Source organism: Artemia franciscana, chromosome 2 (assembly GCF_032884065.1).
Source record: "Artemia franciscana chromosome 2, ASM3288406v1, whole genome shotgun sequence".
NCBI lineage: Eukaryota > Metazoa > Arthropoda > Branchiopoda > Anostraca > Artemiidae > Artemia > Artemia franciscana.
The window spans coordinates 8860830-8887741 of NC_088864.1; the positions used below are offsets into that span (position 1 = coordinate 8860830).

At 34.1% G+C, this 26912-nt stretch overlaps 1 protein-coding gene across 1 annotated transcript in view; it reads left to right on the top strand.

Annotated features, from left to right (window-relative positions):
• LOC136037049 (calcium-activated chloride channel regulator 1-like) overlaps positions 1-26912 on the top strand; it is a 129827-nt gene that overhangs the window by 83707 nt on the left and 19208 nt on the right. Inside the window, exons 6-8 of the mRNA XM_065719480.1 lie at positions 13545-13755; positions 14864-15085; positions 20479-20733. Coding sequence (XP_065575552.1) covers positions 13545-13755; positions 14864-15085; positions 20479-20733 — 688 coding nt within the window. The remainder of the gene's footprint in view (positions 1-13544; positions 13756-14863; positions 15086-20478; positions 20734-26912) is intronic.

Genomic DNA, 26912 nt, shown 5'->3' on the forward strand with positions numbered 1-26912 from the left:
TTTTGAGTTTAGTAAAGTATGTATCTTCTTAAACATTATATTTTGCATGTCTAATTAAATTTTATGGACGATTTAGCTATCTCTATTTGTAATTTCAAAAACTAAAGTTTTCAAAATTTTCTTTTCTTTCGATAAATTGCAAAAATTACAAATACGCTTTCTTCAAGACATTTGGTTAACTATTAATTCTTTTCCTTTCTGCTTTTAAAGTTTCATGAGCCAAATTCGCTTAGCTGGTAGTTTTAAAGAAAACTAATTTAGGTATAAGCTTGTCATGCCATTTCCCCATGTTACATGCAAGTTAGTCATGTAATTACAAAATTAACATTTGACTTTCACGCTTTTGTTTACATTTGGCCTTACCAAGGAATTTACATAGTTATTGTTAATTATCTAACTTTTCGTGAATGCAGCTCTATGTTGTCATCCTTTGAACCTAATTTAGATCCAAACTTAGTTTTCAAGTATATCGAAGTAAAGTTGTATTCTGGGGGGCTCCCAGTTTGAAAAACCCCTCTCCAAATTCGTGTCCGTCTTGTACAATAGTAAAGAAATGTAAATACATTTTGGCACTCAAAATCTTGGTGGTTACTACTCTATTGCAGTTTTCTAACCCCCTCCCCCGAGTAAAATCCTGAATAAGCATATCATTCGTAAGAATAAACTGCACACGGGGATATTCTGCTATGTACGAAGTATTAGAATGTGAATCGTTCATGGACCATCTGAGTACCCGAGAAAATGACATTCATTAAATGAATGTTAACGAAGCTCATCGGAGTTTGGGTACTAAACTATCCTTTATATCGGATTGGCGGTCGCTGCATTGCCTCCTCCTTCGATGCTTAAAAAATTGTTCTGAAAAGTTCCGAGACATAATTTTTATCCTTTTAATTTAATATTGAGCAAGAGAGCGCGTGAATACGACATCGTAGTAATATCCCGTGTAATGCTTATCATTTTTACGGGGTAATAGATGCCATTATTTTTCAAGTTGTTTTGCCTTCTTTATTATCAAGAAAGTTTCGTCGCTTTGAGCTTTCAGTTTGTGTGGGCCTAGCACTAGTTTTTTTTTTTTTTTTTTTTTTTTTTTTTTTTTTTTTTTTTTTTTTTTTTTTTTTTGTAATCCAAAGAAATCCATTATAACTTTTTACCCAGAGTACCAACAGTGGAGGACGTAATGGGTAGCTAGCTGATCGAAAAGGACTAAAACTGCACGTAAAGTGGATATTTGAGAAACCTCATAAAAAACAAGTTTTTATAAATGACTTTTTTCTTGCTGGTATGTCCCCTTACCACCTGCAAAAAAATTTCTTTATTAACCATCAGCCCCCCTTACAAAATTTATAAATGCTTGTTAAATTTTTTTGTTTTTACTGCGAGACAGTATAAATGACATTATTTTGCTTTTAATATAACAAGTGAATTTGTTTATTCTAAAATTTGCTAATTTTGAAACGTGGTATTTTTTCCCGTTTCCCGTGGTACGAATTCCCGTTCTTCATGAAAGTGAAGCGAGTAATTCACGTAAAGGATCAAGTTTTCAGTTACTTTTCCGTTTTCAAAACTGGTAGGGGGTATTTTAGCTCGTGGTGAGCTAAATTTAAAAACTAAAAGTTCAAAAACAGATGAATTATAAGACAAATAGTTGAATTTTAATCTTGAGATTTAAGAGAGGGGGAGAGGCAAGACCCGAGAGCTCTATCCACATGTTTGCTCCCCACATTTGCTAAGACCTTTGGGCAAGGCTAATTCTGCTTATTTATTTTGTTCTTCATAAGCGTCACTGTGAACCAATCCTTTTTCATATCTATAGGGATGGATCCAGGGGATGTTTCAGGGGCATGCTCCCCCCCCCCCCAGAAGGTCAAAATTTGCAGTACTTACATGGTGGGATGGATGGAAAACATCTATGGGGGTTAAATTTTTACTGGTATCCCCCCAAACGTTAGGCCTTATCCACCCTGCAAATCTGTCGTCCAGAAACTAAATTGATTTGGAAGCCATTTTTAAGGTGATCTCAGACTTTAGGGTCAAAATAATTGATTTAATTTAAATTTTATTATCCTAAGTCCCATTTTAACACTTATTTGAGCTGTTTGCACCACATGATTGGTATTGTGGAGTCAAAGCTAGTGATTTATCTTCTTAATCAGTTGTCTCAGTTATTCATCTGATGGAGTCTTTTTAAACTTAGATTCCGTCAAGTAAGCAGGGAGGTGGGGCTTAGTCCCCCTTCTTAACTCGAAATTTTCCCAATTTCCTTATTCAAATCATCAAATATTATGATTGTCGTACCCCCTTTCCCGAAAAAAAAAATCCTGGTATACGTGGCTGATCGGATCCGCTCAAAAGACGTTCTTGCTTTGCATATCTTTTAGTAATGAATTATAGACTGCCATAAATGCTTCGACAGCAATGTGAATCATTCCTTCGAATGCATAATTAAGGTATAATTACATACATAATGTCAGTTTCTTAGGCTGACCCTCGTGTATATCAAAAATCATTTTAAACGATGTTATAACATTGACTTTAATATCAAGCTGTCGTGTTTAGCATTTGAAAGGCATATTTTCTTCTTTGGATTATTGCATTTTTAAGATGATACCACTTTGACTTAATAATCCAGTCCAGCGTTTGATCAGATTTGATCTCAGGAATTCCGTGGCTTCATAATGCTTACCTTACTTTATGTTATTATTTTAATTAAGGTTCTTAGGCTGAAGCTAGCAATCTCAGGAAGTATAGCTGTTTAGGAAGTATAGTGTTTGTCAAGGACAATAGAGATCGAACAAACAGACTTTTTGAGGTCTTTCATATAGTTTTGTCGGTAAATTGACCTTAGTTCATTGCCAAAATAGAGTTTAAAGTACCAAGGACGGTGAAACGGAAGATGCTTTTGTAGACTGGCTACGTGGGAACTTATATAACCGTATATATCTAAAAAAATTAATAACAATCTATAATCGGAATTCAATTTTTAATGAGACGTATTCCCTCTCGGCCCGACAGTTAGTGCTACCTGCGAGTTGGTGTTATTGTCTGTATTGGAAAAACTTAGAAAAACTTATAGCCCTGCTAAATTATGGCCTGCTCAAAACTTGTAGCCCTGCTAAATTATGGCCTGCTCGTTTTGATAAACAAACACTTACTAAAATTTATAATTCAATGTTTGAACTTCATGTATTTTTCATCATTCTATTTTTGAAGATTGTTAGTAAAAGTGTGTATCTGCGTGTACTTTTTCAGATTTTGTAAATATTTTTTGCAATCCGACTATAGTTCTAAAATAGTTATATGCCTATTATCCGATATTTTGAATTTTTCGCATTAGTGTTAAAATGGATCAACAGTACGATCGATTTCTCAGACGATCTAGAGAAAATAGAATCAATTTTCACATTAACTGTCTTGTTTGATATCGCCGTAGTTTTAATATAACATAGCTATTTATTAGGATTGTTTTTGTGTTATGCATTATGAGCGTTTTTGTGTTATGTACTATTGAGCCATTCTATTCATGAGTTTTTATGAGTTATTTATTGTCACCCTTTTCATTAGAAGTGTTATTTTGTAGTTTTCAATTTTCTTTTCATTTATTTCCTAAGCTCCCCTGTGTACACTCATGTATGTATAGGGGGAGTAAATAGATTATTATTATACCTTCGGCTTTTGCCCGATGGCGTAAGTTCCCAGTGGCGTAAGTTTCTTCGTTTTATGAGAAACCATGTTTGAGGGGATAGTTTGTGAAAGTTTTTAGGAGTGGAATTTTATTATGGTTGTTATTTGTCGGTTAAAATGTTGACCTTGTTGTTGTATGTTTTTGTTTCTTGGTTTATAGTATTTGAAGTAGTATTTTGTTCTTCGGGCTTTATTTCTATTTCGTGAGTTGCTATGGACCGCGGGCTTTTGCAATGAAATCTTATCTTACGTGTTTACTGTGTATTAACTATTAACTATGTATTATGTATCAACTATGTATTTAGCTATGTATTTTTGGGTAGTAGCGAGCGTCAAGTTTAAGAAATAATCGCGAGTGAAGAATCTGAAAAAGAATAAGTGTGTAAGCGTAACATAGAATGAAAATAAAATAATAATGAGAATAAGAATATAGAATAAGAAGTGCAATATAGAATAAGCTTGTAAGTTTGTAAGTGTGTTTGGTACTTGTGTATTATTCAGAACACTCTCAATAAGAGAAGTTAGGTTCTTTCGTGAAACAAACTACGATGCAGGTACATTTTAATTAAATATTTGGTACTTCTTCATTATTCAGTTGATTCAGTTCAATTCAGAACACACTCAAGAATTTTGCTGACAAAATCCGGTTCATAGCAACAAAGACAAAACTCAATTTAGTTTGCTACGCATAGTGATAAAAGATAGTGTCTGAAAATGGATTTTGAAAATGAAGATTTGGGATTTACCAAAGACTGAAAAAGAGGCAATTATATTTTTCCACGATAAGGGGTTGTTGCCCACAACAAAACAGTGCGTCAATGGACACAATATGACTTTATACTCTTACGAGAAGGAACATTTTTGGAAGTGTAACAACAGGCCATGTTTGAAAAAAGTCAATTTGGGCTATATATTTGCACATTAGTTGGGGGTGGGTGAGGTGCATTATATGAAATACCTAACTTAACCTAACCTAACCACCTCTATATATAAAATATTTCATTAAAATGTACCTGCATCGTAGTTTGTTTACGAAAGAACCTAACTTCACTTATTGAATGTGTTCGGAGTAATACACACGTTCCGTGTGTATTCCTTTGAGGGTATAATTACCTTCGAGAATCAACAGCTTATTATTGTTTGAATTTTTATCAAGGAAAAACATTGTCAGGTTTAATTAATTAGTTTAGTTAATTAACTCCATTTATTTATCCTCATGGTTCAGCAGTGACAACACTGACGAACATTTGGTACTGCCATAAAGATTTCCTAATTTTGAAATACGCCAAAGAAAAATCTTAGGAAGTCATAGTTCTCAGGTTTGAGTGGACCTGAGATGGGTCCAAGGGACAAAAATGTTTTTCATTTTTCCTTCGCACTTTAGATGAATTTAAATCCTTCAAAATGGGCTACTTTTAATAATGGAATAGTACTTGGAAAAAGGCACATTTTCTTTTTTTTGATTGTAGGCTACTCCGTTTTTTCTTGTGAATTGTAAGACTAAACACTTTAATTTTAAGATAGGCTTTAAGATAGTAATAGGATTAAAGATAATAATTGTATTAAATTCAATTTAAAATTAATTGACTACTTAAAATTATTTTATTTTATTTGTTTAATTTTATCACTTATTTTTATTTACTTATTATTAGTATTACTTTTTTATTTTATTAATTACTTTTATTACTCATTTTACTTATTTACTTGTTTAATATTTATTTACTTATTTAAAATAAACTTATTTTAATTAATAAATCATTTAAATGAGTTAGTAAAATTCAGTTCAGTAAGGTCAGTCACCAGACCTCCCGTTTGTGAAATGTTCTATAAATTTGAAACTTTTAAAACCTATTAAATGTCTTTTCTTAAAAATAATTGATTATGTTTGAGCGGCTGTAAAGTGTATAGGCCTATGTTTAATCTCATACCTAGGAGACAGTTTCAGTATTTAACCGCTATTTCTTCCCAATGAAGATTCGTCATGTTCAAAATATTTTGCTTAATCTTTATGTGGATCGAGTAAGTGTCAACTAGTTTAAATTTTGGATCAAATAAGCCAACTGACAACAACTCCTTCAAAGGGGACCCCCTCCATCTAAAAAAAAGTAGTATGGCTCCAGAAAAAGTTCTATAATTCCACTCATGGTAATTAATAATAATAGAACCATTTTTGATTTTATCAGGTGTGTAGTAAAACGACTGGTAGAACTGTCCTGTCATTGCCACATGTTCGATTACGAGTTTATTTTCCCTTCAGGTTTAAATTTTTTCTACATTATAATATTCATAGATACACTCAGATCTTCTGTCTGGGGAAAGAGGGGGTAGGAATACGAAAAACAACACTCATGGTCATAATCTACCTATCGTCCATAATAGGGGTCGTGAGGACCATTCTTAAGGGGATAGGAGTTCCTTCCACTTCATGTGTGCTTCTTTTTCGTTGCAAGACAGAAGATTTAAATTGGAAAAATTCATGACATAATGATACGCACTTTTGATTTGGGCACGAGGATTTCTTTAAAATCTATAACCTCGAAATGTCGCATCTGCCTTCTGGTACTTACATATCTCCACAAAGCACTGCGCTCGACGATACTACTCGTAATCACGCGCCAATAATTGGAGTGTGAAGTTAAAATTTACTTTCCTGGCTGTGAGTAAGCACATTAGCGGCTCATTTCGACGTGTATAATCCATCAACAGAAAAACAAAATCGTTCTTTGACAGAAACGCATTAAGTTCCTTTGTGTTGAATTTGGGTTTCACCTACTTCTTTAATTACCACATGTGGCATTCTGTCGCGACGTAACTCTGAATAGTTTATAGCTAGTTTATAAGAAGGGCAGGTTATACATTATGCACCAAGTGTGATTATTGTCCACCTAATGCTTGATGGTTCGGAAAATTGCCACATGTGGTACATCACATTACCCAAGACCGTATCCAGGGTTTGAACCTCTCTCTCCGAAATTTACGTCCGATTTGTAAAAACGTAACAAAATGGATACGCCCTGGATATTACCACATAATCATACAGGGTAGCCGAAAAAAGACTGAAAGGTGAAAATATCCATAATTTTTTAAAAATATTTTATTTTTGTAAGTTTGATTTTTTTTTTGGGGGGAATATGTGATGGTTATATATGATGTTTAGCAGAGCGTTAGAAGGATCGAATTTTTTTTCTCTTCTGACTTGTCTATTATTTCAATTTAACGATACACCTTTGCCCTTTCATTGACGAAAATCTTCAATTCAATGACGAAAACCTTGGCTTTAAAGCCGGAGCAATGGAATATGCTCCTGAAATATTTATCTCAATGAAATAATCGTCGTTTTAATGGAAAACACCCTTTTAACGATAGTAATTGGAAATGCTCTTGAGCGAGCCAAAATTTCTCACAAGAGAACGAAACGTATTTGAGATGTCTTGTTTTATTATTCACTTAGTTGTGAAAGAATTGCGTGATGTAATTATTTTAAGAAAATAAAAACTTATATAAAATAAAAACAAAAAACAAGTAGTTAGTTTTAACCCTTGAGCCTTGTTTGGGCCACTTTGTTTTATCACATGTGACATTCGATCGCGATGTACGTCATAGTTTATATTTAGATAGTTTCTTAGAAATTACGATAAATATGTTAGAGAGAAAATGAAATTTAAGATATAAAAATAACGAAAGCTCGTAGATAAGGTTCCAAAAAATATATACTAATAAATGCCCGAATAAGGAACTTCAACGAAAAAAAAGAGTAGCTAAAACATAAAAAAATAACATCATTGGATAAGAAATTGCAAGACACAAAAAAAGAGTAAATAATAAAGAGAAAAAAAAACATTATTTAGGAAAGTTTCGTAAAATTTCTACATAATATTTCGACGGCATTAAAATAAAAATACGATCCGACAATAAAATAATTCAAGTACCAAGGACGGTGAGATGTGATATGATTATTTGAATTGGTTAAGCAGAAACTTAAATAACCATTTAAAAATCCTAAGAAAACAGGAAACATCATGAATTGAATTTCTGATGAAAAGACTTTGTACACGTATGCAGTAACGCAATTTTTGGTAGTAACAGGCGGCAAATTTAAGAATAAAAAACGTGTGCGAAAAATGAGCAAATAATTCTAAAAACACTTGGCACCAAACAGCTTAAAAGGTTGTAGCTTTCCTCTGAGGCTATTTTTCTTGAGGAATCAACAGATTGTTAATGTTTGAATTTTCACGGACGAAAAGTGTTGTTAAATTTAAATAATTCTTATATACTTATTTTCGTAGTTCGGTGTGACAGCACCGGTAAAAGTTCGATAATGCACTAAAAACTTATTTTCAGACAATCCTCTGAAAAATCACAGGGGGCAGAAAACGCTGTTATTTTGATATCATTTATACCCACGGCCGTATCCCATGGGGGAGTAGTGGTTTCGACACCCCTAAAAGATTGTTTTCCAACTTATAAAAACGTAAAAAATAAATAAAAAAAAATTCATGCGTTTCCTAGTTTTTACCTCCCTCTTCTCCGAAAAAAATAGCCCTCCCCGAACAAAATCCTGGATACGGCTCTGTTGGTATCTTAATGAAAAATGCTAATACCCATGTCGTTTTATACAATTTGTGCTGATGAATAAATATATTTGTCGGTTACTGCAATCCGTGTTAATACATGAAGATCGTCATTTATTTAATTGCCCTAATTAAAAGTCATTATTTATGTTAATTGGGCGTAATTAGTAGCGCCTAAATAAAGTATTTTCTCCACTGAATGAAATTTATAAAACTTAGCTGTTATGAATGATGCGACTTCTGGTCGTTTTCTGGTCTGAAACACATGTAAAAATATACTCTAATATTTACATATATTAAATGAAAGAATGAAAAGAAAATTTAGACTCAAGGTTAAAATGGTAATTACTGATAGTTTCTGAACACATCATCCAAATTTTAAGACGCAGTTTAATGACAACTGATTACGCTCTAATCGATTTTTAATTCTAAATATTATCGATAATTACATATTATTTCTCACGTTTTCAATTCCATCTCCTCCTATTCATTATGGGTGGCGAAGGTCTTTCTAAAAGGGGAACTATCATCAATGGTGCTATGATTTAAAAAAAAGTTGTTGAAGATAAGATCTAACAAAAGCCTACACATTATTTCGGAAAATGAAGCTTTTAGAAATTCAACAATCAAAATTCAGGGTACACGACAAAGCTACAGTTTAATTTCCTACCAAGGGCTTATCCAGGTTATTGTTGGGGCGGTCATTTCCGAAATGTGGTTTTACAAAAAAAAAAACTTTAAAGAACGCCTCAAAATATGTCTAAGTGGATTTTGTTATGGTTTTACGAATTGGACAAAATATCCCTGGGGGTTTAAAACCCTAATACCCCCTCCCTGGATACGGCCGTGCTTCCAGCTTAAGTTGATGTATCTAAACTTACCATGAAATTCCCCTGGAACCATATTATATGAATTTTTTATAGTTGGAGCGGGGAAGGTGCATTACCCCCCATGTCGAAAAGGTCATATTTGACATTTTCAAACTTGTAATTACCAAAAACTATTCGCTAAGCTGTTCTCAAAGTGAGCAAGCAAATTAGGGTAGTGTGGGTTGAGAATCAAAATGTAATTAAACATACATTGCGCTGCTGATCACTCTGTTGATCATATATTAGTACCTGTTATCTCTGTTTTTATGATGGCTTATTTTAATTGAATGTCGTTTTGGGTTTCACTTCTTCTCTAGTAGTAATTTCTTGTCGTTTTGATTTAGAATTATTATAAGAATACATTTCTACTGATCTTACAGTTAATATGGCTGTTCATTTTCCATTGAAGAACTTCCTTTTTGGAAAGATTAAATAAAAAAAACTAGTTTTTTTAACTGAAAGTAAGGAGCGACATTAAAACTTAAAACGAACAGAAATTACTCCGTATATGAAATGGGTTGTCCCCTCCGCAGTCCCTCGCTCTTTACGCTAAAGTTTGACTCTTTGCCACAATTCTACTTTTTAAAACAATTAAAAACTTTAGCGTAAAGAGCGTGGGACTGCGGAGGGGACAACCCATTTCATATACGGAGTAATTTCTGTTCGTTTTAAGTTTTAATGTCGCTCCTTACTTTCAGTTAAAAAACTAGTTTTTTTATTTAATTTCTGAACGTTTTTGAATTAATGCATGTTTGATTTTGGCTCTCCGCACATAAATTATTGAAATGAAATTAGTATATTAATTTTTTTTTGGCTAAATGGCTTTCTCTTAGTTTTGATCAGACGATTTTGAGAAATAAGGGGTGGGGAAGGAGGCCTAGCTGCCCTCCAATTTTTCGGTTACTTAAAAAGGCTACTGGAACTTTTAATATTCAACGAACGTTTTTATTAGTAAAAAATATACGTAACTTAAGAATTAACTTACGTAACAAACTTTTATATTCTTATATTTTTATTATATGTACGAGGGGGTTTGTACCCTCGTTAATACCTCGCTCTTTACACTAAATCGTAAGTTTTGTCCCAATTCTTTAAGAATGACCCCTGAATCAAAAAGGCCGTAGAATAAATAGTTGAAATCACTAAAAATATTTTAGCATCAAGAGCGAGGTATCTATATCCTCCTAAATACCTCGCTCTTTATGCTAAAGTATTTTTAGAACCCCTCATATGCGTAATAATCACTGTTCGTTTTAAATTTCAATGCTATTCCTTACTTTCATTTGAAAAAACGTTTTCATGTTTATTTTTTCCTTTTTTTTTATAGTAATGCTAGAAAATCCTGCGCCCTTTTCATTGAATTTTTCTTCCCCCGTGACATATTCCTCAAAGGAAAGATCCTCCCACAAAGCCCTCTCCCATCAACCCCACCCCCCAAACCAAAAAAATCCCCATGAAAACGTCTGTACACTTCCCAATAACCATTACTATATGTAAACACTGGTCAAAGTTTGTAACTTGCAGCCCCTCCCTCAGGGATTGTGGGGGTGTAAGTCATTCCCAAAGACATAGTTATTATGGTTTTCGACTATGCTGAACAAAATGGCTATCTTAAAATTTTAATCTGTTGACTTTTGGAAAAAAATGAGCATGGGAGGGGGCCTGTTTGCCCTCCAATTTTTTGGTCACTTAAAAAGGGCACTAGAACTTTTCATTTCCGTTAGAATGAGCCCTCTCGCGACATCCTAGGACCACTTGGTCGATAAGATGACCCCTGGGGAAAAAAAAACAAACAAATAAACACGCACCCGTGATTTGTCTTCTGGCAAAAAATACAAAATTCCACATTTTTTAGATAGGAGCTTGAAATTTTTGCTATAGAGTTCTCTGATATACCGAATGCGATAGTGTGATTTTCGTTAAGATTCTGTGACTTTTAATGGATGTTTCCCCCTTTTTTCCAAAATAGGGCAAATTTTCTCAGGCTCGTAACTTTTGATGACAAGACTAAATTAATTGAAACTTAATATTTAGAATCAGCGTAAAAATTCGAATCTTTTAATGTATCTTTTAGCATCAAAATTCCGTTTTTTAGAGTTTCGTTTACTATTGAGCCGGGTCGCCCCTTACTACAGTTCCTTAACACGAACTGTTTGAAAAGAAAATAATTCGGTATTTCGGGTCTTCTGACATTATTACTCCTTTGCGGAAGTTAGGCTCAAAATTGAAAAAGGATTATATTTTTTCTCTGGGCCCCTTCCACCTCTTAGTTCGTTTATTTTCCCGTTAGTTTTCACCTGTTTTCGCTTTATAGTTGTGTTATCTCTTAGCAGTTCTTTCGTTAATTGAGTTATGGTTGTGGTATATATGTTTTATCGCTCGTATAGTTGTGTTATTTTCAAATTATACTCCATAATAGAGAGGCTCCGAACACCCAGCATCGTATATTAAGCTCTTAATTTGACATTTTTTTCTAACGTGACCAGATTCGTCCTGCGCCCTTTTCATTGAATTTTTTTCCCCCATGGCATATTTCTCCAAGGAAAGATCCTCCCACATAGCCCCCTCCCTCAACCCTACCCCTAAAACCAAAAAAATCCCCCTGAAAACGTCTGTACACTTTCCAATAACCATTATTATATGTAAACACTGGTTGAAGTTTGTAACTTGCAACCCCTCCCCCAGGGGCTGTGGGGGAGCAAGTCATCCCCAAAAACATAGTTATTATGATCTTCGACTATGCTAAACAAAATGGCTATCTCAAAATTTTGATCCGTTGACTTTGGGAAAAAAATGAGCGTGGGAGGGGGCCTAGATGCCCTCCAATTTTTTTGGTCACTTAAAAAGGGCACTAGAACTTTTCATTTCCGTTAGAATGAGCCCTCTTGCGACATTCTAGGACCACTTGGTCGATACGATGACCCCTGGGGAAAAAAAAAAAACAAACAAATAAACACACACCCGTGATTTGTCTTCGGGCAAAAAATGCAAAATTCCACATTTTTGTAGATAGGAGCTTGAAACTTCTACAGTAGTGTTCTCTGATACGCTGAATCTGATGGTGTCATTTTTGTTAATCCTACGACTTTTAGGGGGTGTTTCCCCCTATTTTCCTAAATAAGGCAAATTTTCTCAGGCTCGTAACTTTTGATGGCTAAGACTAAACTTGATGAAACTTATGTATTTAAAATCAGCATTAAAATGCGATTCTTTTGATGTAGCTATTGATATCAAAATTCAATTTTTTAGAGTTTTGGTTACTATTGAGCCGGATCGCTCCTTACTACAGTTCGTTACCACGAACTGTTTGATTTTCTTTTAATAAATTTTCGTAAAATGAAAAGTAATCAATAAGCTTTAGAACTTCTACGGTTAGGGGAAGGGAAGAGGATGAATGAATTTTGAACGAATTTCAACCTGTTGAGAAAAGCTTAGCAAATGGTTTTTTAGAAATTATCTTAGAAGACTGAAACTATCAGATACAATCGAGACGATTAGATACGCGAAATCATTCCATTAATATTTAAACCTGTGCATCTGAACGTGTGGCGCAGGCCCCAACGGTGAGGCATAGCAATTCGGCTAACTATACTTTAGAGCTTTAAATTTTGGAAAATCGTTTTTCTTGTTAATGCTTCACATTCAAATGCATTTAAAGATCAAAAACGATACTTGATAGTGTTTCCATGACGTTATACATTGTATAAAAGTGTTATATTTAGACAATATTTTTCATTAGCATAAAATATGCCTAGAAGACGACCCAAAAAGATACCAAGTTAATGACCTTTTAAGCTTCCTTCAGGTGAATACACGCAAAATTTTGAATGATAAAAAAATGAATATAACGAGGGTGCATCAGGATTTTAGAGATGCATAGACGGGGCATGGCCCAAAATCCGCTCGGAACCCCTGGTTTAAACGGGTGTTTCTAAACGTATTTATTTTAAACATACTTGCAGACCAGTGTGAAGTCCTCTTCTAGTTATGTCCCTAAAATGCCTGTTACATTCGGTAACATTGGCTCATTTCTGTAACTTTCTGCATCTAAACTTTCTACAATTTAAGAAGTAGAAACTATTTGAATATTTGAATATTCAGTTATACTGGGGAGGTAGCCTACATATATCTTAGTGTGAAGTCTGTTTTTTATGTCTAAATACATGTTTTCCAGTGTGCAAGACTTTCAAAAAAATCTAAAAGATGAAATGCTCTCTCCTCGAAATTGCGCCTGTAAAATAGTAGTTTTCATATAAATAAGTTGGACCATTTTTTAACTTTTTTTTTTCAGGAACGAGCTTCCTACAATTTATATGAAGCTTAAATTTTTTGGAATATTTAAATTTTTGTAGTTGTGGTTATTCATAGTAAAACTGTTACCCACTAAGGTTATAGAAATGATAAACGGAATTTGTTTTAGGGGTCTTTTGGACAACACAGAAACGATAATCGAGGAACATGACAACAGAGGCTTAAATCATTCTGAGGATATTTTGGAAAGCGAAACTTCAGAAAATGACACAGCTTCTGTTGATACTGCGGAACTATCAAGTCTGAAATTTCGATATCTGATTCGAAAACCAATCAAATTTGTTTTTGTACTAGAAAGAACAAAACGACTGGAAACAAAGGTAAATATTAGAATATATCAATATTAAGTAAATATTAAGTATTAGCCTACTGACATTGTAGCTCTGGCTTTGGTGCTAGAAAAAGAAGGGGATGAAGAGACAGCAAGAAAGAGAGAGTGAAACTGAATGTTTGAACGAGAGAGAGAAAGGAATGAAGGAATGGATGTAGAGAAAAATAGAAAGGGGGGTAGGGATAGTAGGTGAGTTAAAGTAAGTTCGAGAATGAGAGAGAGAGTTTTTTCAACGGAATATATTCTGGTTTATAAGAATATCTGCTTCATAGCTTTTATTTTTTCCCCATACTTTAGTAACAATAGGAGGTAAACAGCCAATTCCAGTTTAAGATACACACGCTTTGTTTTGTAAAATTGATATTGTGATCCATAAAAAGGTCTGTCGTTCAGGAAGTAGGGCAAATATAATTTAATCTATCCAAACTTAATATACATACACTAACTTTTATCTAGGAGATATTTTGGGGAAAGTCTGACAATTTGGGCACTTATGTATAAAAGAAAATTAGGAGAAAAAGGATAAAGATCCTCCAGAGCCCTTGCTGGCGCCTAGGGCGACGAATCGACGTTTCAGTTGCTGGGTCTTTTTTACAGGAGCCAAGTGGCAAGCTTGTGTCCCAACCTTGCTGTGGCGGGGATCGAACCCCGGACCCTGTATTGACAAGTAGAGGATCGCGGCTCTAAAATTCTTGAAAATTCGGTATTTGGCTTCCAAAATTTATTTTTTGGGACTGAAAGGCTCCGAAAATGAAATGCAGTCCGGTAAAATTCTTGTAAAATTCTAATAAAAACCTAATAAATATTTTCATGAACTTTTTTCTTATCTAACACGCACTATTTTCTTAGATGGAATAGAGTTTAGTAGATATCACCTGATAAGATACTTGTTTGTAGAGCAGTGGCAGCAATTCATGAAAATGTGGGGGGAGGATCAAGGGTTTTTGGTTTAAAAAATGAAGGCACAAAAAAGTATTTTTATAATTTTAGGGGTAGGGGTATATTTATTTTTTCCATTTTTTACTTGCTTGTAAACTTAGGCTTTATGGTTAAAAAATTTCACCCTCTTTCTTTTGCTAATAAGTACTGTCTTTTAGATGAGATGGACATTAGTTCGTCGTGCAATGACCCAGCTTATAAGATACTTGCCTGTTGGGACTGAAATAGCCATAATTCACTACGGATCTGAAACAACTATAAGCCTCCCACTGACAAAAGTGACTTCGCAAAATCGTGAAGGTCTTATTGGACGCATCCCAAAAAGGACAACACATGGTGAGGAGACTGCACCTGAGGAAGCACTATATCTTGCAAAAAAGGTTGATATTTTTTAGCTTTTGTCTTATTTACCAGCATAAGTCCTTATTTTTGTATATTTGTCAGAACTAAAAAGAACATTTTGCATTCTTCCTTTTAACGACGTGATTCTTTTTAATCAATGGTTATTTCATACTGCTTGATACATCAATTCAAAGCGTTTTCAAAATATTATTTCCCACGGCTTTCTAATAGTAACAGTATCTGTATATAGGAAAGAGGATAAGAAAGAGACCCCCCCCCCCCGAGTTAGTGCTATGAAATCCCAGCAAAAAAAATGATGACCTAGTGTGTATGTTTCTGTGTTCTAGTTCTTTGTCACATTACAGCTATTAGAGATATTATTGCTCCTTTGCCTCTCTTATTCCGGTTGTCAAATCCAACCCTAACGTTGAAAGGCAAGAATCAAGTTGGACGACTTTGACAAAAAAAGGTCATAAGCTCAAAAACTTTAAATTAAGTGTTTTTTTTTAATTTTCAAGGTTTGTTTCACTATTCCGTAATTCAGGATTATCACCTTTGGATTCATTTCTGCACAATGATCCGGACTCGTTTCTGCAAATATTGCTTTTTTTGTGTCACACCTTAGACGGTTTCCCTCCTCCAATCCATCTCTATTCAAATCCACATGGAACAGTAGTCATACTATTTGTCAACTAAAAAGAAAACTTGTGCGTTTTGTTACTTTTGGCAATTTATTTTGATAGAAAAGAGAGAATGTAATATCAAAGTATGCCAACAAGTAGTTAAATTTCCCATTTTTCTAACGGAAATATGTAGTCAATTCAAGTGCAGTTTTGAATTTCTAATACGTTTTTTAATATCTTAAATGAAAGATTTTAGCTTTAAAGCATCAGTGTAGATGGTTTTGGTTAAAGTTTGAATTTTTAATGAATTAAATAAAAAAAAACTAGTTTTTTTAACTGAAAGTAAGGAGCGACATTAAAACTTAAAACGAACAGAAATTACTCCGTATATGAAATGGGTTGTTCCCTCCGCAGTCCCTCGCTCTTTACGCTAAAGTTTTTAATTGTTTTAAAAAGTAGAATTGTGGCAAAGAGTCGAACTTTAGCGTAAAGAGCGAGGGACTGCGGAGGGAACAACCCATTTCATATACGGAGTAATTTCTGTTCGTTTTAAGTTTTAATGTCGCTCCTTACTTTCAGTTAAAAAAACTAGTTTTTTTTTATTTAATTTCTGAACGTTTTTGAATTAATGCATGTTTGATTTTGGCTCTCCGCACATAAATTATTGAAATGAAATTAGTATATTAATTTTTTTTTGGATAAATGGCTTTCTCTTAGTTTTGATGAGACGATTTTGAGAAATAAGGGGTGGGGAAGGAGGCCTAGCTGCCCTCCAATTTTTCGGTTACTTAAAAAGGCTACTAGAACTTTTATTTTTCAACGAACGTTTTTATTAGTAAAAAATATACGTAACTTAAGAATTAACTTACGTAACAAACTTTTATATTCTTATATTTTTATTATGTGTACGAGGGGGTTTGTACCCTCGTTAATACCTCGCTCTTTACACTAAATCGTAAGTTTTGTCCCAATTCTTTAAGAATGACCCCTGAATCAAAAAGGCCGTAGAATAAATAGTTGAAATTACTAAAAATATTTTAGCATAAAGAGCGAGGAATTTATCTCCTCCTAAATACCTCGCTCTTTATGCTGAAGTATTTTTAGAACCCCTCATATGCGTAATAATCTCTGTTCGTTTTAAATTTCAATGCTATTCCTTACTTTCATTTGAAAAAACGTTTTCATGTTTATTTTTTCATTGTTTTTTTTATAGTAATGCTAGAAAATCCTGCGCCCTTTTCATTGAATTTTTCTTCCCCCATGACATATTCCTCAAAGGAAAGATCCTCCCACAAAGCCCCCTCCCATCAACCCCACTCCCCAAACCAAAAAATCCCAATGAAAACGTCTGTACACTTCCCAATAACCATTACTATATGTAAACACTGGTCAAAGTTTGTAACTTGCAGCCCCTCCCCCAGGAATTGTGGAGGAGTAACTCATTCCCAAAGACATAGTTATTATGGTTTTCGACTATGCGGAACAAAATGGCTATCTTAAAATTTTAATCTGTTGACTTTTGGAAAAAAATTAGCGTGGGAGGGGGCCTATTTGCCCTCCAATTTTTTATCACTTAAAAAGGGCACTAGAACTTTTTATTTCCGTAAGAATGAGCCCTCTTGCGACACTCTAAGACCACCTGGTCGATACGATGACCCCTGGGGAAAAGAAAAAAACAACAACAAACAAACAAATAAACACGCACCCGTGATTTGTCTTCTGGCAAAAAATATGAAATTCCACATTTTTTTAGATAGGAGCTTGAAATTTTTGCTATAGAGTTCTCTGATATGCCGAATGCGATAGTGTGATTTTCGTTAAGATTCTATGACTTTTAGGGGATGTTTCCCCCTTTTTTCCAAAATAGGGCAAATTTTCTCAGGCTCGTAACTTTTGATGACAAAGACTAAATTAATTGGAACTTATATATTTAGAATCAGCGTGAAAATTCGATTCTTTTGATGTATCTTTTAGCATCAAAATTCCGTTTTTTAGAGTTCCGTTTACTATTGAGCCGGGTCGCCCCTTACTACAGTTCTTTACCACGAACTGTTTGAAAAGAAAATAATTCGGTATTTCGGGGCTTCTGACATTATTACTCCTTTGCGGAAGTTAGGCTCAAAATTGAAAAAGGATTATATTTTTTCTCTGGGCCCCTTCCACCTCTTAGTTCGTTTATTTTCCCGTTAGTTTTCACCTGTTTTCGCTTTATAGTTGTGTTATCTCTTAGCAGTTCTTTCGTTAGTTGAGTTATGGTTGTGGTATATATGTTTTATCGCTCGTATAGTTGTGTTATTTTCAAATTATACTCCATAATAGAGAGGCTCCGAACACCCAGCGTTGTATATTAAGCTCTGAATTTGACGTTTTTTTCTAACGTGACCAGATTCGTCCTGCGCCCTTTTCATTGAATTTTTTCCCCCATGGCATATTTCTCCAAGGAAAGATCCTCCCACATAGCCCCCTCCCTCAACCCTACCCCCAAAACCAAAAAAATCCCCCTGAAAACGTCTGTACACTTCCCAATAACCATTATTATATGTAAAAACTGGTTGAAGTTTGTAACTTGCAGCCCCTCCCCCAGGAACTGTGGGGGAGTAAGTCACCCCCAAATACATAGTTATTATGATTTTCGACTATGTTGAACAAAATGGCTATCTCAAAATTTTGATCCGTTGACTTTGGGAAAAAAATGAGCGTGGGAGGGGGCCTAGATGCCCTCCAATTTTTTTGGTCACTTAAAAAGGTCACTAGAACTTTTCATTTCCGTTAGAATGAGCCCTCTTGCGACATTCTAGGACCACTTGGTCGATACGATGACCCCTGGGGAAAAAAAAAAAAAAAAAAAAACAAACAAATAAACACGCACCCGTGATTTGTCTTCTGGCAAAAAATGCAAAATTCCACATTTTTGTAGACAGGAGCTTGAAACTTCTACAGTAGGGTTCTCTGATACGCTGAATCTGATGGTGTCATTTTCGTTAAGATCCTACGACTTTTAGGGGGTGTTTCCTCCTATTTTCCTAAATAAGGCAAATTTTCTCAGGCTCGTAACTTTTGATGGGTAAGACTAAACTTGATGAAACTTATATATTTAAAATCAGCATTAAAATGCGATTCTTTTGATGTAGCTATTGATATCAAAATTCAATTTTTTAGAGTTTTGGTTACTATTGAGCCGGATCGCTCCTTACTACAGTTCGTTACCACGAACTGTTTGATAAAATAGTTTTAATAATAACTTTGTAATAGGTTTATCTCTGGCTTCTTTTTTATGGTCAACTTTCTTGACTCCACCTTGCCTAAGTCGAATTACCACTACCCCTTACACTGAAGTCCATTTGGTCCCTCCGATTCTCCCTGAAAGTTCCAACTTGATTCCTCAGACCTTTCCAGAGATATTTCAGATACGCTATCTGATACCCTTGTATCATATAGCACCACGTCCATATTGCTGACTTCTTTTTTTTTTACATCAAACTCCCTTGGCTCCTTCATTTATGATTACTGTATTTAACAATCGCTAATTTTTTATCACTTTGCAACAAAGAAGGCTCTACATTAATTTTCAATTTGTGTTAACGATTAGTTATGGAAATACTAAAAAAAACACTTTTCATAAGATTTTGTTTCATTTTACTGTTGCTGCAAAATCTTCGGTTAAATCGAATTTTAGAGGAAAGCACCTCGCTCACGACTCATAGGCTACCAAAAATAGAATTTTTTTTAGTTCAAGTTTCACGATGTCCAATGAAAAAATGTTTTATGTGGCCAAATATTCGATTCTCTTCTATTTCCTGTATCGTCAATTGAGGAGCCAGAGGGAGGACAATTTGGCTAAATTTTAAAAAATTTCATTTTCTGATGTTTTCCTTGAAAAATGTTTTTTCTGGTATTTTACTGAAATGTTTGAAAAAGCAGTAAAATTCCCTCCCAACCATCATAAACTTTAAAAATACATTTTTGTCCCCTCCCTAATTTTTCTGTTAATTGACGCTACTGTCCATTTTGGGTCAGAGTTGAAAGATTTGCGTTTACGATACCCATAGAGTATACTATTGATATTCTTTTTTAAGCAGGTACTATACGATTTAAGAAAGTTTAAATTTTTATTTAAGAATTCCAGCTGGATTCAGATTATGTCATAGAACAATGTGCTATTGTTATTCCAGTGTTGACGAGAACAACCAGAAAACTTTTAACGGTTTAATTTAGTAATATTCAAGTTTCAGTTAAATTTATAAGTAAACAAAATAGAACAAAAGGAAGTGAATAAGATGGAAGCTTTAAAAAAATATCTGTTGTACCAAAACAAACATATTCATTTAGGTTTTTTTGCCCGAAAATGTATTTAAAGTAAAAGAATAAATAAATAATACAAGAAGAAAGTATATTCTTATCTAGGTGTATAAGATTAGCTTTAAGATGTAGGTGAGTGATGCTAGATGGAGGGTCGTATCCAAGAGAGAGAGAAGGGATCTAGGCTGTGACTCTTACCCTTCCTGAATAATTTCTGAAACTCGTAAATTGGTCAGAGAAATGCAGGTAAAAGGACTATATCCCCTCAAAAACAAAAAATATTTCTCTGACTCGTGAATTAGCATTAAAAATGCAGGTAAAGTAACCAATTCTTTTTGTCCCCCCCCCTGGATTTAACCCTAGCTAGATGGTGTTTATTTTGTGTGTTTCCTTCTTATTAATTCCTCATTTACTTTTACTCTTATGAGTTATTCATAATGGGTTTTGAAAAACTCATAAGCCTTTCTTCTAAAATTGCTGTGTTTTAAAATAAATTTATTATTTCATAGGTTCTGAAAGAGAGCTCTTCATTTGGGCGCATTATACTAGTTTCTGGAAACGCAGAGCTGGAAATAGTAAATGATGACAATTCTAAGATATCTGCTGTCATATTTCCATCCAATAAGGCCAGTGATTCTTATTTGAAACTGAAATGGCTACGTAGTGTCCAAGAATATGACAAAAACTATTCAATTACTCAGCATCGACTGACAGAAGCTCTTCTTGATGCTGTTCGAGATTCTGGAATCATACGTACGCAAAAGGTAGGAACGGGTTCTTATCAGTTTATTGTTATATAAAAAAAGCTAGGATCTGAAAAGGGTTACTAGTTTATAGAAAATGATGATCATTTGGTGACATCGTCACATTTTCAATAAATAAAGGTACTAACTGTTTTTTAAACTGAATTGGCTGCGTTGTGCTCCGGAATGTGAAAAAAACTGGTCAAGTTATGGAGCATCAATAGACAGAATCTCCTCTTGATACTGTTCGAGATTCAGGAATTATACGTACACAAAAGGTAGAAACTGTTTTTTGTTGTTCTGTTGGGCATGGGAAGCTGTGCTCTGAAAGAAATTCTAGTTTACTAGTCTGAATACTAGTTTCTGAAAAGACAGAACTGGGCATTGGAAATGATAACTGTTTGGAGATATCTGCTGTTGCATTTTCAATAAATAAATGCAGAAATTCTTTTTGTAACTAAATTAGCTGTGTTATGCTCCGGAATATGACTAAAACTGTTCAAGTTATTCAATATAAACCGACAGAATCTCCTTTTGATAGTGTTCAAGACTCAGTAATCATGCGTACACAAAAGATAGAAACAGATTTGGTTGTGCTGTTGCGAATGGGGGGCTCGGCTCGGAAAGGAGCTTTAGTTTACTAGTCTGAATACTAGTTTCTGAAAACACAGAACTGGGCTTTGGCAATGATGACTGTTTGGATATATATGGTGTCACCTCTTCAATAGATAAATGCAGTAATTCTTTTTTAAACTGAATTAGGTGTTTTACGCTCCAGAATATGAATAAAACTGTTCAAATTACTGAGCATCAACAGACAGAATCTCCTCTTGATACTGTTCGAGATCCTGGAATTATTCGTACGTAAAATGTAGAAACAGATTTTTGTCGTGCTGTTGGGCATTGGAAGCTGTGCTCTGAAAGAAGTTCTTGTTTACTAGTCTGAATACTAGTTTCTGAAAACACAAAATAATGACTATTTGGAGACAACTGCTGTCACCTTTCCATCAAATAAAGTCATTGAAACTGAATTGGCTTTTTGAGATTCAGGAAAAGTACAGACACAAAAGGAAGGGACATATGTTTATTGGACTGCTGTTGTACATAGAAAGCTAGGTTCTGATTGGAGTTCGCTGATAGTTGCTTTCAGAACATGGAAATAGTGAAATATGTCGGTTTGGAGATATCCGCTGTCAAATTCGTCTATTCTTGTGTTCCCTTAAGAAAATAGGCCATTGGGCCTTTTTTTTTAAACAGTATAGACAATTTCATTGTTCATTTATGTTTTTGGATGAAGAATCTTAAGTCACCGATTCTTTTTTTAAACTGAATTGGCTTTTTGAGATTCAGGAGAAGTACAGACACAAAAGGAAGGGACATATTTTTATTGGACTGCTGTTGTACATAGAAAGCGAGGTTCTGATTGGAGTTCGCTGATAGTTGCTTTCAGAACATGGAAATAGTGAAAGATGTCGGTTTGGAGATATCTGCTGTCAAATTCGTCTATTCTTATGTTCCCTTAAAAAAATAGGCCATTGGGCCTTTTTTTAAACAGTATAGAAAATTTCCTTGTTCATTTATGTTTTTGGATGAAGAATCTTAAGCCATCGATTCTTTTTTTTAAACTGAATTGGCTTCGTAGTGTTCCAGAATATAAAAAAAGTTCATTTTCTGAAAGAATACATAATTTGGCTCTGTTTCAGATTGAAGTGGAACAATTTGTTTCCATAGTTAGAATAATTGAATTTAAACCAAATAAATACTGAATTTGTTAAGTAGATACTGAACACTGAGAGGTATTGTAATCGTCTTTAAAGTAGGTTGACGGAAGTCGACTTTTGTTTAGGCATTCAACTTTCATGCTGCTCATACCACTTCTGTTTTGAGTCAAAGTCGAGAAATTCGCTTTACCAGGCAATTCAATCATCTTAATATAAGTAAAACCTTCATTTTTATCACGGCTAATATGTCACAACCTGCTAAAGAGCGAAAAATTCAAACCGCGTATTGGAAATACTGTCTAGTGAGGAAGATTTTGTGTTTAAAGCTAATTCAGAAATGATGGCTATTATTGCGTTTGATCTTAATGGTTAAAAGTTTATTGCAAAAAAAACTTTTGGAAATTTTGAAAAATAGCCTGAAACCCCCTCAAAAAGAGTGTTGGATCGAAATAAAAACTGCACCATTTGAATCATCATAGTCGAAAACTTCTTCTAAGAAAATTTCTGTCCCCTATCTTGAGCAATAAGCCACATTTAGGGGTATCGTTACTTCTAGTAACTAATCTCCTATGACGTCCTATGAAGTAGGGTATGAAAACCATAAAGTTTTTCACCCCTTGTACCTTGAAACATTTTTCATTGGAAATGCACGAAAAATTTTTTTTTCACAATCAGATATTGTCGGTTTCTTTTTGCGTTTTGAAAAAAAAACAAGTTTTTTTATTTAATAGTATAAAGGACTCTTAGTAAATGTCACTTAACTAATGAAAAGACCTTCAATCCAATAGGAACCTTCAATCCAAAGATCCAAATAATATCCCAGGAAAAGAATAGCTTTTCGAATGTGTATCATGTGTGACGTTTCCTTAATTATGTTACTAAAATGAATATCCTTAATTATGTTACTAAAAAGAATTGGTAAAAATTTCAAATTCTCACATAATTTTTGGCAAAGGTTGCATGTCACTGACTAACAAGCCCTTCTCTTGTTTAATAAAGCCAAGAGGTTACACGGGGGTCATAAGGACACGTTTTCAATAAAGATTTTTAGGTTCACCTCCCAAATATATTTGCCGAAAAAAGTATTGTGGGAAAATGGTTTTTTTTCGCAGACAATATTAGCTTAATTGTAATGCTTAATTCGACAAACAATAGTAATATATTCTAATTAATCTCCTTTTTTTCACATATTAGATTAAACAGAGAGTAGTTTAATGGTTTGTGGTACATTGTTCTTCTGCTGTGCTTGATTTAGGTGTTTTTTTTTCTTTTTTTACATGAAGCAATTTAATACAAACCAAAACAGTATAAGTGTATTTTTACCTCTGTAATATTTTGTGTAAAGATCAAGCATATAACTACAAGTAGTTTCTTAACGTACATTGATTTTAAAGGATTCTTTTCCGAAAAATGTGTTTAAAAAACAAAACAAAAAAATAGAGCTATATTAAAACCTAAGGGACAAGAATAAAGTCTATATAAATCCAAATTTAAAACGGCCAGAAATGAACTATCAATTAATACATGACACACAAAACGAACAGAAACTGAAATAAATAACAACATCAAACATGAAAATAACACAAACGTATATAAATGAATAACTAAATCTTAAAACGAAGAGGAATTAAAACAAATGATCAAGTCCAATCTAAAAAGAAATCAAATTGCTACAAACAGGACTAGGACTACTATCTCCTGCCCGTAACCGCTCTAAAGACTATTACGTCATTTTTGGTCTGCTAAAACCAAAAAATATTTTAAGCATGTTTCAAGTATAATTATAACATTAAAAATTCAAAAATTTATATCATAAATAAAGTTTTGAATCTTTAATTGCTGATATTTCCATAAATTAGTTTCTTTATATAGTAAACATTTGGTCTACTTTTCGTAACTCCTTCCAGCCATCTTGATTATTATGGTGATTTTTTTTTTGTTCATCGATATTTTGAAAAACTAAACAACACCGTCCAAAATAGACATTGTTTTAGCAAAACGCGACGCAATAGCCTTTAGACGCTTTAGGAGCGTGGGCGGAGCAGTAAGCCTTATCTTGTTCGTAGTAATTTTTTGTTTTTGCTTTAATTGTGACATTTTATTTATTCATTTATAAATATAAAATGTTATTTTTTTTATTTGATTATTTTTTAATTTCTGGTTGTTTTAAGTTTAAATTTATATCCGACTTTATTTCTGCTAGTATTAGGTTTTAATATGGCTCATATTTTCTTATAATTTCAAAAAAGCTTCTGTTTTGAATTTCTTTTCGGTTTTATCATTGACAATATTATAAATATCTTTTCTTGTTTTTCTTCGTTTCCTGCTTAAAACTTAATGTAGGCCTATGTGATTCTTGTCTAAATTCCAATTTGCACAAGGGGATATGAGCGTCGTCTTTAATTATATTTAACATAATTATTGAATAAATTTCATTCAATCTGAAATCAAGGTTTAGGGGCGCTCTTGAACTAAGCTTTTGATTCAGCAGTAATCTATTGATAATATCAACTTAAAAAAAAATCATTTTCGACAAAAGAAGTTTTCCAAGGAATTGTAAAGAGCTGCTTAAAACCAAAGCTTTAAAGGGTTGTCCATTCTGCGCCACCTGGTGTAAAGTTCCGAGTTCGTTCTAAGCATAGCTATCTTCGTGCAAATTTAGCTGCACTTCCACCAATCTCACTCTGCTCCCGCCTCATATCATGTGCGCAATAATAGAAAATTAGGCGCCTTTAATCCCTTCCTTACTTATAGCCCTGAATGTTCAACGATAGCTGCTACATGGATGAGTGATGGCTGCTGAAGGCTAATTTTTTTATTATTTTCCTTTGTGTGGTAAAAACCATAGTTTTACTGCTAACAAAGGGTTTTCTTAAATCATTCAAAGCTACCTGGCAGGTTCAGTGTCAAATTAAATTAGTAAAACGAAGTTAAGGATGCCAAGGGTTTTAAATTAGACTAATAGTTCTTGGATGCTATTTAATTTTGGCAAATTTCATAGTAATTAGGCAATTAAAGTCACATTTTTAAATAGAGGGAAGTTATCATGTTTTAAAGGATACTTTAATGTACATAATCTATACAAAATATTTAATAGAGGAATATTAGCTAAAAATAGTTACATTACTAGTCAAAGAGGTCTTAGATTATTTTCGAATCGAGGAATTGCCCTTATAGTTTTCTTATAGTTTTCCGGGTTTCCCCGAGTGTGCACGAACGTTAGCACAAAACAGAAATCATTGACTTCGTTAAAGTTATTTTTTTGAGGATGTCGGAGGATCTTGGGAGGATATTTATGGAAACGCCGACCCACGTACAAGGCTGAGTCTCCTCCGCACAACTGTTATAGACCCCATGAAAAATGTGTCTCAGTCATGACTTCCTGGGATTCTGGCACCCAGGCCTCCTTCGCTTTCTCAGAAGCATTGGCGTCAATTTACTAAATTTGCGAAATCAAAATGCGTTTTTCAGAATAGGGGTGGGGACACTTTAGTTATTTCGTTTTTCACTGAAAATACCAGTGAAACCTTTTTCTATGGAAATGCCAAAACAAGGTAGGCTGCTTTTGAAAATCGAGGAGGGAGTCTAGAGACAAATACCCCCCTCCTGCACACATACAATTAATGCCTCTCCTCAGAAGGCTCTATGCTCTTTTGTGTGTGTGAGAGAGAGAAATAGCAATGTAACCTTTCTGTACTAACCAAAGACCCTGCTAGATGACAGTCATAAGAAAGAATAAAACTGAAGATTATACTGTTTTTGAGGAATTCACAAAACCACTGGCGTTCTAGTTTTGTCCCAGTTCCGCCTACCGAGGGTATAGCCCTAGGGTATATAACAGTTCACTGATTTTTCATATGTTTATTTTCGACATTTTGTCAAATTGGCTTAATCAATGAGCTGTTGATGAGAAATAAGCCAGGAAAATAATTGAAACCAACAAAGTTAACAAACGTTTGTTTATGCGCGAGGGCTAAATCAGGGCCCATTAGGGGGGCTGGTGCGTAATTGCAACGGCAGTACGCAATTAACTGCTGCTGTCTTATTAGTATTGTTAACTGTTTGTTTCAAAGTAACCTTCACCAAAAAATTAACCGACTGGTCTGATGCCGCTCTCTGGAGAAACGGATACTACCCCCTCTATGTATCGATATCATCCCGTCATAGTTCTCAGATCAGCATCTGCGGGCTAAGTGTAACTGACACCCTAAATTATAAAAAGTAAGTTAATGTTGTTGGATCTAACTTGAGTGGGGTGGGGTGAAGGGCTTGGAGTGATAGGTCACATCTAAATTTAAGATCTTTTAATAAAGTCCTAGAGCAATCATACACATTTAAGCCCGCTAATTTATGCTCCAGCTACCTCTTGGCTTGTAATTCCTTGGTTTTTTTTTGTGTGTTTTTTTTTTAATGAAATGTCCCTATTTGGGGCTCTAATAATGCTTCAACCCATCCCCTTTTTATTCACTAGTCTTTAAT